Source organism: Triturus cristatus, chromosome 7, assembly GCF_964204655.1.
Source record: "Triturus cristatus chromosome 7, aTriCri1.1, whole genome shotgun sequence".
Classification (NCBI taxonomy): Eukaryota; Metazoa; Chordata; class Amphibia; order Caudata; family Salamandridae; genus Triturus; species Triturus cristatus.
This window is the reverse complement of record NC_140590.1, coordinates 1,134,086,224-1,134,099,529: the sequence shown is the minus strand read 5'-3', so window position 1 is coordinate 1,134,099,529 and position 13,306 is coordinate 1,134,086,224. Positions and strand designations below refer to the sequence as shown.

At 47.5% G+C, this 13,306-nt stretch overlaps 1 protein-coding gene across 2 annotated transcripts in view; it reads left to right on the top strand.

The window, feature by feature from the left end:
• Nucleotides 1-13,306, top strand: part of SNCB (synuclein beta) — a 71,534-nt gene that overhangs the window by 33,946 nt on the left and 24,282 nt on the right. For both annotated transcript variants that reach the window (XM_085618298.1, XM_085618297.1), the window contains exons 3-4: nucleotides 3,953-3,994; nucleotides 7,357-7,475. In XM_085618298.1, coding sequence (XP_085474424.1) covers nucleotides 3,953-3,994; nucleotides 7,357-7,475 — 161 coding nt within the window. The remainder of the gene's footprint in view (nucleotides 1-3,952; nucleotides 3,995-7,356; nucleotides 7,476-13,306) is intronic.

Sequence of the window (13,306 nt, the reverse complement as noted above, 5' to 3'; positions counted from 1 at the left end):
CAAGACCTCTTTGATCTAGAAGTAAAACGGTTTTTGTTGAAATCTGAAATTCCTGCAGCACATGGTAGGTAAGGTAACGCGGCTGGTATAGTATATTCTAATTATGCAAAATACATCACACTTAATTTCAGTGGACCTGTATGCCAGCAATTACGCAATCTATAAAGTCAATGTTTAATCGGAGTAAATATCTTTTAATGCTTGTAATACACAGCTAGATTGATGGAGCTGGCGAGAGTTAATATTGAACCAAAAAGCCTCTAGCTCACACAGTTTGAGTTCAGACCCCCAAAACCTTAAGCAGAATCACCATAACCCCACACAGCAAAGATGGCGGCCACCAGCTATAAAAGGGGCTATGTGGGTGGGGCTTCGGATAGCCTTGAAAGTGCTGCGCTCGCAGTCACTGCAAGGCATTCAGTGAAGCTGCTCTGCACAGGCAGTCACCTAGTGTTATAAAAGGTTGCTACAATGTTGCTTGGATTTAGCATAAGTGAAACAAGAGCCAGGAAATGTAGTTCCAGGTGATTAATTTCCCCAGGTCTCGAAATGCACTTGTCATGTTCTGCATTTTCTGGCTCCCAGGATGCCTTGGGTCAGTGGCACTGGTGAGTAGCACGCTTATAAACCCCTTGATTGATTGATTGATTGTTGGTGCATAGTGAGTGTGCCCGCCAGGCAGGGTCACTATTCAGACTGCAACAATAAAAGGTGCTGGGTGAATATGTGCAAAGGCCTCAGCCACTGGAGCTGCATTCCAGTCCATCGTGCTTTACAATCTCCACACGCAATACACAGGAGCAAACTTACGAAAACCAGTGCTAGTCCTGCTCCACGAGAACAGTCGCTCAAACATTCCACTCCACAGCGAAGCACAGGCAGCCTCAGCCGTCTTCAGCCTTGTTTTGCCTCATCATTGAGGAGAAGATTGGATCCTAAGGCACAAAAAGTAAGAGAATCCCCATCTGGGCATAGCCATCACATTTAGGACATCACATTAAAAAAAAAGTTGATGGGTGGAATGATTATTAATGTCTCAGCCGTTGTGCAATACTTAGGGCCACAATCCAGGCCCTCTGATGTTTACCTCTGTACCTCTGCAGGCAGGGATCAGCCATACTACTGACATATTCAAAATAGGAACTTTTTAGTTTTAGGGTCCCATCCAATAAGCTGCTCCTCTGTATACTTTTCTGACGCAGACAAAACTTTGCATTTTGTCAAATTTATCTTCCAATCTGAAATATAATAAATCACCACCAGGTGTGGTTATCTGTTTTTAGATGTGTGGGTTGAAATTAGTAAACCTTCTGCAGAGAGTAATGTGTCCTGTTTACCATAAGGATGTTTGGCATGTGTGTCTTACTTTTTGCCTTGGCCGATATCCTCAAAAGTTTCAATAATAGATTAAATGCAAAGGTAAAGCTGCAAAACTCAGCGTCTGCCAATTCCATTCCATCGCTGAATAGTCAGAAATCACAGACGATGTCTTTTGTTGCCCGACTATGACTACGGAACTACTTGCATAAGTAGTTGCTAATCATTCTGCATTTGTCATCCTTAACACACAAAGAATCTTGGATTCCAAATGTCTTTAGTATGCAAAAACAGTTTTGCCATTTGATTCTGTTAGTTAGCACACTAGGGGTTGTGGTTGATGTTGGTTGATATGTTGTTTGCTGTGAATCAGGGGAGACATTTTTACCGTGTTACCTGTACCTACCAGTTTCGAAAAACTGTGAATTTGACAATATGAATTATCTCGGCTATTCCTTTATACAGTGTTATGGTGAAAACTGGCCATTTTAAGATATTGATGGTCTGTTATGTAAAGAGGAAGGTCATTTTCACAGTAGTTGCATTTCTCATCGTCTGTAGAAGCATAGTACGTGATATGGCATCTTTTAAGTTTTTCGATTGCTGATGTTTCTGTTGTTTTCCCCGAAAGTATCTGCCAGAATTCTGCGATAGACACGCTGATTCTGGGCTATTTTTTGTGTGTGTGTCCACACGCGCGCCAACACAACTCGGCGCACGCATTTGTGTTTGGGTGTGAATTTCTGTGTGTGTTTGTATGGTTGTCTGTGTGTTAAGGAAGTAGGTGCACCTCTTTAGGGGTCATTTATTCTACTGCAGAAAGCTACTTTGATGGGAAACTTGTGTTACCAGTTACCACACATGTATGGCATTTTCCACAGAATTAGAGCAATCTTGCACTGCCTTTTTTACAGTAAAGTATTCTTAAATCACAAATGTAGAATTATCACAGCACAGAAACAGTGTTCCTGATACCACCAGTAAAAAGACGGAGGTAACTCTGTGCCCATAAATCTAGGGCGTATAATGGTAACCTTAATGCATGGTAAAAAGATTAACCGTGAATGTATTTGAAACATAGATTAATAATAGATGTGTTATATGTAACTTAGTATTTAGTGAAAACCTAAATACATCTCCTGTTTAAGAAAAATGACATGCTTCTGGTGTTTAGGGAAAAAAAGTAAAGACATCTTATCTTTTGGTAACAATACATAGTTTTTTGAAAATATACGGGTGGCTTCTGTGTAGAAAAAAATAAATGCACCTGGTGTTTAGGAAAACATTGGTACACCTGGTTTGGTAAAAAGCTAAAGACACATTGGGCCGGATTATGATGTCTGTGGGACCGCCACCGACAGGTCTTCAGTGGCGGTCTCACTAACATCCAGCATAGCGGTCCCACCGCCTTATTATGATGCGGTCAGTCAGACCCCAGAGATGAGAGGGACCGACCGACGCTTGAGACAGGCTCAAGGAGTATGTTGGGGCATCGGTCGGATCGTAATCCCTACAATGAAGGCAGTGCCTGCCCAGGCACCACCATAGGGATCACAATGTCCCCTTCCCGACAGCCTTTCCATATCGGTTCAACCATCGTGGAAAGGCTGTTGAAAACGGCCTTTGGGGGCCCCAGCAGGGCCCCATCCCCTTTGGGCCTCCACTATGTGGCCCTGTGGGCACCTGTGGTGCACCTACAAACACCCATGCACCGTGTGCCAGGCACCACATGGTGAATGGCACACGGTGCATGGGTGTTAAAAAAAGGCTCTTTACCATTGCGGCTTGTGCATCGGCCCCTTTACTGGGCTTCAGCTTAAGCCGAAATGGTAAACAGCATTTTTTGACCGCCTCCACGGCAGTCGTGTTGTAATTGGGCTGTCGGGACCGCAGACTCCTTGTCAGGCGGGCCTGTGCCCAAAAGTATGGCGGTCGGACACTTGTCTGCCCGCCATCGTAATAAGGCCCGTTGCGTATAGAAAAATGTAAAAACACCTGCTCATTAGCAAAAATCTAAAGACATCTGGTCTTTAGGAAAAAAAACTTAAAACACACCTTTTCCATGCGTAATTATGTCATTGTTGACTATTATGTAGCTTTAGGGACAGCAGATTTTTTCTTCCTCTTTGTAGCGCCTTGAAACCTCCAGCTGAGAGAACTGTCAACAAAACCCAGCAGCAAAACATAACATAAAAGTGTACAACAAACATGCAAACTGTTCTGGCTCTAGTTGTTGTGCGATATGTCTATAGAACTTGTTTCTATTGTCAGCTGTCAATCAGAGATAAGTCCAAACACAATCTGTTCTGATCTGATACTCACGGTTAATACATCTTTCTGTCTAATCAGAGGAGAGTAATAGTTCACTGTCTGACATGCGTTTTATAATTGACTGTTACACGCTTCTATTCCCTGAAGGAATAAAGTGCGCATTTCCTTTAAATCAAACAAGCCCACAGCAGAAAATAGATATGGAGCCCGCCCCTACTCCTTTCTAGGTTCTATTCATCCTTCTCTGTACCCAATTTAATGTATTTATAAAAAATGTTTTCAAATTGCCTTTCTGGGAAAATTGTGGGTGAGCGGTGGGAAGAAAAAAAATACCATCTAATTTACTGTTCTCGCTCTCTTCCAGGAAGCAAAACTCGGGATGGAGTGGTCCAAGGAGTAACCTCAGGTATTAAACATAATGTGTTATTTCACAGTGGAAGGAACTGCTATGCCATGTGGGGTTGTAATCTGTCAACCTGTTTTCCAGGAAGCCTTCAAGGTTTTCCTGGATTCTCAAACCTTTCTACACTTTGACTCCAAATAGTGGCAGAGCAGCTTAAAAGGAAGCCAGTACTGTTTGCTGTCGCTCCTAGTTCACCATCAGCATTCCCTTCGATTGCACCTTTGTTGTTTTTAGCCATTCAGTCATGTTCCCCTTTTATTTAAGTATCTATTCTGATTGAATCTAGCTATTGGTGTGCGGCCGCCGCCCGTGCCGGTAAAAGCGGTGGGGTCGGATGGGGGAGGATTTCGACGGACGATGACGAGGGAAAATGAATTATTTATTTAATTTTCCCTCTTCATCGTCCATCGAAATCCTCCCACAGCCGGCCCCACCGCCTCACCATTCTTACCTGCACGGGCCGTGGCTGCTTTTCCTTGGGTACCTATCCTCTAGCATGCACCTCCCCGGGCTGCACTGTTCTTTGCTCCTTTTGCGTAAGTGGCAGGAGTAAATGTGTAAGATTGACAAATGATGGTATGCTCCACAGTTCTGAAATATGTATATTGAAAAATCTCCGCACTACAGCTCAGCAGCCAGTGGCGGCTCTTCCCTATCCCTTTCCCTGTTTCCTCTAAGCTTGATTTCCTGCACCTTTTCATTCACCGTGCAGATTTACCGCACTCCTGGAAGGCAGGGGGGCTGCATGCTTGCATTCCTTGCGTCGGTGGTCACAATAACCCCCTTGTTTCTATATGTAGCACATAGTGGCCATGTTGCCTCCTTGAATCAGTACCACTGTGTTGCACGTTGGTTTGAAATGTCCGCAGGATTAAATAAGTTGCCATCATTTTTCACACAGTGATATGAATGACTCCTGCAGGGGGGGGCCTACTGCCTCTGTATTATTGGACTGCTATTTGCGCTACCCAACCTGCTTAGGACACGTCTGTGTTGATTGTCACTTGCAAGTGTATGCCTAGAAATGATCTGGCCATAAATTTAAAAAAATTGTTCAACACTAGAGTTTGTGCTGAACACTGGGCCCCATTAGGATAAGATCCTCCCATATTGCTGTTGCTTGTGACCATTATCTGGTTAGACATTCCATCAAGGGCTAATTTTGTATTCAGTACTAGAGTAATACATAACGCCATCATCCCTATCATTCTCATGCTCACTGTCTGAAGACAAGACCTCTTTTAAAGAGAAAAAAAACTCTGAAATGGGGTTGGGTGGTAGGTCAGTGGTTTGGGGGGAAGGTAAGGATTTTAACAGCTTTGTGACAGAGGTGGCTCTACCTTGGACACCACAGACCTTCTCCCTTCCATTGCCACAAAACGTTAATCTTGAATACTATGGCTGTCTATCTGACTTGTCCTTCCTGAAAATCTTGGTGCTCCTGGTACAAATGCCTTGCAATGCTAGGGCAAGCCTTTGGAGCTGATTGTGTCTTCGGTTTCTGAAATCTAATCCTTTGATGTTGACGGTGGAGGATGCCCATGGCCTTTGCTGTGTCTGCTTCTTTATTAATCTTGTGGGCCAAAGGTGTGTAGACCTGTGAGATTTGTTAGACCTTATTTCTGAACCCTGAAATTAGAAGCCAGGCATGTCATCTTAGCAAGCCACTGGTTCTAATTTGTATAGAAATACTATGGGGTCCATTAGGATGGAGGGCGGATCGCCACCGCCTGCATGGCGGTGGCGATCCGCCCTACATCCATCCCCGCCCGCCACCCATTTCCCCCCGCCATATTAGTATGGCGGGGGGACCCCGGCGGACGGAATGACCGTCCGCCGGTTTTCCTACGGTCGACTAGTCGACCGGGCGAAAAAGGTGATCAATATGGTGGCAGTGTCTGCATGACACCGCCATCCATATTTGGATGCAGGCGGAGACGTGCCTAAAGGCATGTGGGTTTGCTGTCTGAGGCCCGTTGCGGACCCCCAGGGTAGGGGGGGTGGGGGTGCACATGGGGGGTACCTGGAAAGGCATGGGGGTTTGCTGTCCGAGGCCCGTTGCGGACCCCCAGGATAGGGGGGGTGGTGGGTGCACATGGGGGGTATCTATGGTACCCCCTGCATTGTCATGGACATGGTGGCAGGCACCTCGCGGTGCCGGTCACCTTGTGCATGACAATGCACACAGTGCATTCCCAGCATTGTGGCGGGCAGTGCTGTGAGCACCGCCCGCCACAATGCTGGGAATGGACGATGCCACCGCCACGGTGGCGGTGGCATCCTAATTGCAGGTGCGGGGCCGCCACACCACTGGCGGCCGGTCCCAGCACCGCTAGGGTGGCGGGCGGATTAAAGTCCACCCGCCATCCTAATGGGCCCCTGTGTGTGAAGCTGAGACACATGTATGGTAGTGTTAGATATGATCTTTGCCTCACCAGCTGACAGATTGTGCGGGGTTGCAACAATTGCATCCGCCTATGGGGAGGCATCAGGGTCTGTCTCCTCCTGTGCTGGATATGTGACTGGGGTCAGAGCACATTTTGACTTCAAAGGCAACTTCGGCCCAGGTGGCGCTTCTGCGTCATCTCAACTACAAGGTGAAATGCAGCGACTTTGAGGTTCATCATTAGCTGAAGGTGCCTTTCCGTACTGAATAGGCTACCACTGGCAGAGATGAAAGCTGAGATTTGTTTGTTGATTGCATCACAGGCAAGACATGGCACTCCCACGGATGTCCCATGACATGGAGCTAAATCTTCTTGTAAGGTTGCTCTTGGAGAGTAGATTCTGTATGTTATAATGAACTGTTACCTTCAAAGGCCAGAATTCTTTTTCTGCTCTTCGATGTCAGTCCAAGAAAATCTTGGAATTGAATTTTTCTTGGGTGTAGATTTAGTCCAGGCGTCTAGAGTGCTTCCATCTCTGGAGTTTGAGTCGTCAAGAGATTCCACTGCTTATGGGCTTCTGCAATACCAGGAGAAATAATAAACTCCTTGTTGTAGGCAAAACTCTCCAATATTGGCTGTTACAAGTGCCGGTGTTTACAATAAAGTGTCGATGCCGAGAATTGGAAACCACTGGCTCAAATTAAGCACTGCTACTATCCGGGGCGAATAGTTTCCTAAGAACGAGGAAGTTGGGAGGCTCTTGAATGAACAGGGCATAAACATCTTATCATAACAATGTCAACCTGTGTGCCACATACATGACAGCCAATCATACCCTACACAATACACAGCCTCCTGTGCTTGTATGCAATACAGTCCTCTGCACCCACATATCCTGCAACGCGTCCTTCTTGCCTTCACTGCTCCCTGGCCATGCTCACTGTGTTCATGATGCCTCACACTGTGCTATCTTTCCAGTGGCTGAGAAGACGAAAGAGCAGGCCTCTCAGCTGGGCGGCGCGGTGTTTTCAGGCGCAGGAAACATCGCCGCAGCCACAGGCCTAGTGAAGAAGGATGACTTCCCTACGGACTTCAAGGTAAGAGCAGCGTGGCAAGGAACGTGCCTCACATTTAGCATGTATGGTACCACATCCAGAATATGTTTTCAGTCCAGAGCTGTCATTTAATAAATAAATGTAAGCTGAGTGGTGCAGTCTTGGTTCTGTTCAGTTGAATTAGTAGGACTTGCACACCTGTAAAGAAACGTTTTGTAAAAGAAAAGAGCAAGAGTGGAAAAGTTGTGCCTTATGAGCAGGGGCGTGACATGGTCATCAACACTGATGGCTGCCTCGCTGCTCCTCTCGTTGCCGTCAGAATGGTCCCTTGGGGCAAGGGCTCCTCACCCAAGCCAGATGCTGCTTTCACATGAAAGCAGCACCAGGATTGGTCTGAGCAGCTTTGTTTGCCATTCAGACGGTGCATTGGAGTCTGTGCCTTTTCTCCAACCCTGCTGTGTAACACAGCAGGGTTGGAGAAACATAAGTGGGCATGAATGTTTGGCCGGCCAAGCACACATGCGCACCTATGAGTGCACTCTACTCCTCCTCCCTGACATGCTGGGTACCGCCCTATAGTTATTGCGGGGCTCAGACAGACCGCATAAATAAAGTTATCATCTGCTGACGCGGGCCTGTATGGCAAGGCTCCTCCGCCATTATGACGGAGCCACCACTGGTATAACGCAAACAATATATTAGGAAAGTATTGCAGTCTGTGCATATTCTTCTTGACCTCTGTGTACCCAAACTCAGCCTGATCCACAGGACTGATGAGATTTTTAATCCACCCACTTCTCCATCCGACTACAAATGGATCTGTGTAGTAGTTGTTTGGAGATTCCAACATAGAGAGTGTTGCCGTAGTCCAGCCTCCTGGTGATGACTGCTTGTTTGGTGGTCCGTCTGGCATTCTGAGGCAACCATTCAAAGATCCTTCTCAGAATGCGTAGGATGTGGTATCAGGAGGTGTACACTTCATTGACTTGAGCCGTCATGTTGAGCTTGTCATGTAGGATGATCCCTAGATTTCTTGCTGGTCTGTGGGTGTTGGAGTTGGTCCTAGCTCCGACAGACACCAGGTGGAGTCCCATTGGGAGATCTTGTTGCCGAAGACCAGTACTTCCATCTTGTTGGAGTTTAGCTTCAGGCTGTCTGTTCGCATCCAGTCTGTTTCCATAGTGAAGCAGTTGGTGAAGTTGGTTCTTGTGGTGGTTGTTTTGTACATCAGGGAGAGTAGGAGTTGGGTTTCATCAGTGTAGGAGATGACAGTGATGTCTTGTGATCGGATAATGTTGGTGAGCGGTGTCATGTATATGTTGAATAGGGTGGGGCTGAGGGACAATCCCTGTGGGGCTTAGCATATCACTTTTTTGGTCTCTGGTCTGAAGGGTGGCTGAGCCTTTGGGTTCTTTCTGTGAGGAAGTACAGAACCACTTGAGAGCGGATTCTTCTATGCCAATCTTATGGAGTCTTCTGATGAGGGCAATTTGGGAGACAGTGTCGTAGGCCGCTGAGAGGTTGAGCAGGATGAGGGCCGCTCTTTCACCCCAGTCCAGGATGATTAGAATGTGTTCAACGGCCACAATGAGTGCTGTTTCAGTGCTATGGTTCTTTCTGAATCCTGATTGAGTGTTGTCTAAAAGATGGTAAAGTTCGAAGTGGGTTGTGAGTTGCTTGTTGATGGCCTTCTCAACCACTTTGGCTGGACAGGGTACAGGGAGAAGGGTCAGACGTTGCTCAGTTGATTCAGGTCGGCTGTGGGATTCTTGAGGAGGGCTTCTTGCAAAAGTGGCCTGCCCTTCTCATTATCAAATGTCCACGCTATGATTCAAAGGAATCCCTTGCCCCAGGGTTAGTTGTGTGTGTTCCTTTGAAGCACAGCAGCAGAGCAGCAGGTGTCTTTCAGAGCACAGTGAATAGGTGAAAGCCAAAGCTAGCTTTTATAGGCACGGGTGTTAAGCATGTGTGAGAAGACTTCAGATAAAGTGTGAATCTCATTAGACAACTGCGGTCAGATTAGGCACATGATGTTCTATGTCCTGGCAGTGACACAACCAAAGTCAATAGCGCGGTCCTCTCATTTGAGGGGCGTCCCCCACTTGCACTCCCGAAACAGCATCTCAACTGATTACAGATATGTCAGGCACATTACATGAAGGTATTAATTTTCGTGTAGATTGAATTTACAAGCCCCAGATCCAAAATAAAAGTGAAGTATATTTTAAGTTAAAAGAAACATTAGTCTCCAACAAAGGTTGCCTGCAGGAAAGGACAGAGCTGGTTGGGTTTAGCCTGCACTCCTCCTTTCATCAATAACCTACCTGAAGCAGAGTCGGCATTCTACGCTTGGCTACTTCGGACGTACAAGCAGTCAGCTATTAATATTTTGACAGGTTCTCTCGGAAGCCTGGCGCACTGTAGCGACGCTGCAGAACCACAACCGTGTGGTTTCCATTAAGAAGAAGAAAGTATACCTTTCCTACCGAGCGCATGGGGCTAAATCCTGTTTGTAAGGCATGAGCTCATGGAGGACGTCAAATCAAACCATAGAAAGTGTGAAGCACGTCAGCTTGATTGATTTCCTCACAGCCAGCTTGCTGTGCAGTGCTGAAAGCAGCCATGTTTGTGAGCATGCTGTCACAGAGCTAGAGACAGGACTGGAAGCCGGCGGTGTGTGCAGTGCTGGGTGTAACAATAGAAGTGTACATTCTCTCCAAGAGCTGAGGTTAGCACTGTAAGGCAGGAGGCTGCACTGGAGGAGGCAGTGTAAGCGAGCAGGATGTGCACCGAGGGATGCTGTCAGATGTCAGAGCTGTAAGAGTGCATGCAGCGTGCTGTACCCGAGCCATACTAGGATTTGTGCAATAAGCAAGCAGACTGAGCACAGCTTCAGGTAGCACGGAAAATGTACATGCTGTGCAAAGCATTGTGACTAGCGACGGAGGTAGCTCTGTGAGTCAGCAGGTTGTTCAGAGATGAGGATAGGTCTTGTCAATCAATCAGGTTTTGTAGAGCGCGGCTGCTTCACCCGTGAGGGTCTGGAGGCGCTGTCGGGTCATGCTGCTTGTTCTCCTATTGGTTGAACATCCAGGTCGTGAGGTCCTTCCTGAATTACTGGAGCGATGGTGAGGCTCTGAGGCGCAGGGGGAGGTCGTTCCAAGTTTTGGCCGCCAGATGGGAGAAGGAGCGGCCTCCGCTGTCTGTACGGCGGATGCAACGGGTGGCAGCTAGGGCGAGGGATCCGGATCTGAGTTTCCAGGTGGGCTGCTGAGTATTTTAAGTTGGTAAAGTGGGCGTAACTGAAGGTAGTTCTATAACCGGACATACTCTTCATAGCTGGAAACAGCACAATACGGGAGCAGGCCAAACGGTACTGGGATTGGACTGTAAGTGAGCAGCCTACACACTACTTGTGTTTGTATTGTAGGTATGCAGAATGTGCAGTACTGGCATTGTACCATAAGTGAGCAGGCTACGCAGTACAGGGTCTGTACTGTAAGTCAGTGGGCTGTTCACTACTGGGATTGCACTGTAGGTGAGCAGGCTGCGCGGTACTTGGGTTTGTACTGTAAGTGAGCAGACCATGCAGTGCTGGGATTGTACTGTACGTGAGCTGGTTGACTTGTTAGTACAGAAGGGCTCTGCTGTATAAGAAAAATCACAGTAAGTTAGCAGGCTTGAGGGCTGTACTGTAAGTGAGCGGGCTGTGCAGTACTGGAGATTGTATTGTAGGCAAGCAGGCTATGCAATACTGGGACTGTACTGTAAATGAGCAGAGTGTGCAGTACTGGGATTGCACTGTGAGTGGGAAGACTGTGCAGTACTGTGAGCAGGCTATGCAGTACTGGGACTGTACTGTAAGCGAGCAGGCTGTGCAGTATTGGGATTGTACTGTAAATCAGCAGGCTAACATGTACAGGGGATTGTACTGTAAGCGAGCAGGATATGCAGTACTGGGGATTGTACTGTGAGTGAGCAGACTGTGCAGTACTGGGGTTGTACTGTGAGTGAGCAGACTGTGCAGTACTGGGGTTGTACTGTAAGTGAGCAGACTGTGCAGTACTGGGATTGGACTGTAAGTGAGCAGGCTAAACATTATTGGAGATTGTATTGTAGGTGAGCAGGCTATGCAGTACTGGGATTGTACTGTACGCGAGCAGGCTATGCAGTACTGGGACTGTACTGTAAGTGAGCGGGCTGTGCAGTACTGGGATTGCGCTGTGAGTGGGAAGACTGTGCAGTACTGTGAGCGGGCTGTGCAGTTCTAGGGTTGTACCGTTAGCGAGCAGGCTGTGCAGTAATGGGATTGTACTGTGAGTGGGCAGACTGTGCAGTACTGTAAGCGAGCAGGCTGTGCAGTACCGGGACTGTACTGTAAGCAAGCAGGCTGTGCAGTAATGTGATTGTACTGTGAGTGGGCAGACTGTATGCGAGCAGGCTGTGCAGCCCGCGCCGCGCGTGGCCCTGCAAGTGAGCAGGCGGCTCTCAGCTGGATAAGCGATGCGATTTGGAGAGGTGGCGGCGCGCTGATCCCACGGGGCCGTGGCCCGTCCATCACTCGATCATTAATGCCTCTAATTCTCTAATTGCCTTGTTTCTCTTCGATGCTAATCCTAAAGTGGCCGAAAGCAGTGGGCAAGTCGATATCACTGACAGCAGAGGCCCGAGGAAGGCGCCCCGGATGTTTATAAGCCTCCTCAGTGACGCAGCGCACGTGCATTGGCCCGCTATAGGCCCACAGGGAGGCGACCTATGCGCTTCCGTGCAGAGGCTCTGTGCTCGTTTGGGGGCCTGCTGTGTGGTGATTTACATGATCAGAAGCGTATTCGGGGTGTTGCGAGTATCTTTGAGACTTCAGAGAAGTACTAAACATATATGCAAGTTCCTTGCAAGGTGTTATGCAAGGTTAGAAGGTCCTTCGAGGGTATTACAGGTTGTTCTAACCGGGGAAATAGAAATGGTGCAGTATGTGTGCGCACAATGGAGTGATGCACACGTGTGTAGAAGTGCGGTGCATGTGTATGTGCACACGTAGGGGGTTGCTGTGCGTATCTATAAGGGCAAAATGTGGTACAGTGAACGCTCTATAGTTCTGATGGGTTGTGTTCCATATGTGTGTGTGTGCGCGTATGTGTATATATACACACACATATATACACACACACACATATATACACACACACACTGCTCATCGATGCTCAGCTTTTGAAGTCAATTGATAGGTACTACTCGTGATTTTAATAAAAAAACACTCTGCGAATGCATAAGAGACCGCTGAGGATACTGTGTGTGAGTCGATCTATGCATGCTGTGAATATTCATAAGCTACTGAGGGATGGTGCCTATGTTCATAGTACAATCAAAAACTGCGGGGCACTGTTCCTAGGGAGGAGTGTAAAGTGTCACTCACTCCCTTGAAAAGAAGAGAAGAAAGAAATGGGTAACCTAGGTCACGGACTCTATAGAGACATGGAAGAACAAGTCATGTTCCTGTTGCCCTCACACACCCTGAAGGATGTCATGCTTCAATATTGGGCAGTTGCTCCTCGTCGGGCCGGCGGTGCAATGCACTCCGTCTGCATTCAGGCTGATGATCGGACAGCAGTTTCAACTATTCAGTTGTAGCCCACCTGTAGGATTCACAGGTTTGGCCCTGCACTGATCTCTCAGAGGGTGATTGATCCTCTTGATTTATTTACATTTTTTTCACATGCACTTTACATTACACAACGTTCATTGGTCCTGAAGAAGCGCCACGGATCCCACTGGACCATGGAGGTGCGAAACATGTCGACCGTCTAAGTTACCCAGGCACATTACGCTTCATGAGGTAACACACAACCTAAGGGTATTTTTTAGCTTGGCAAGGG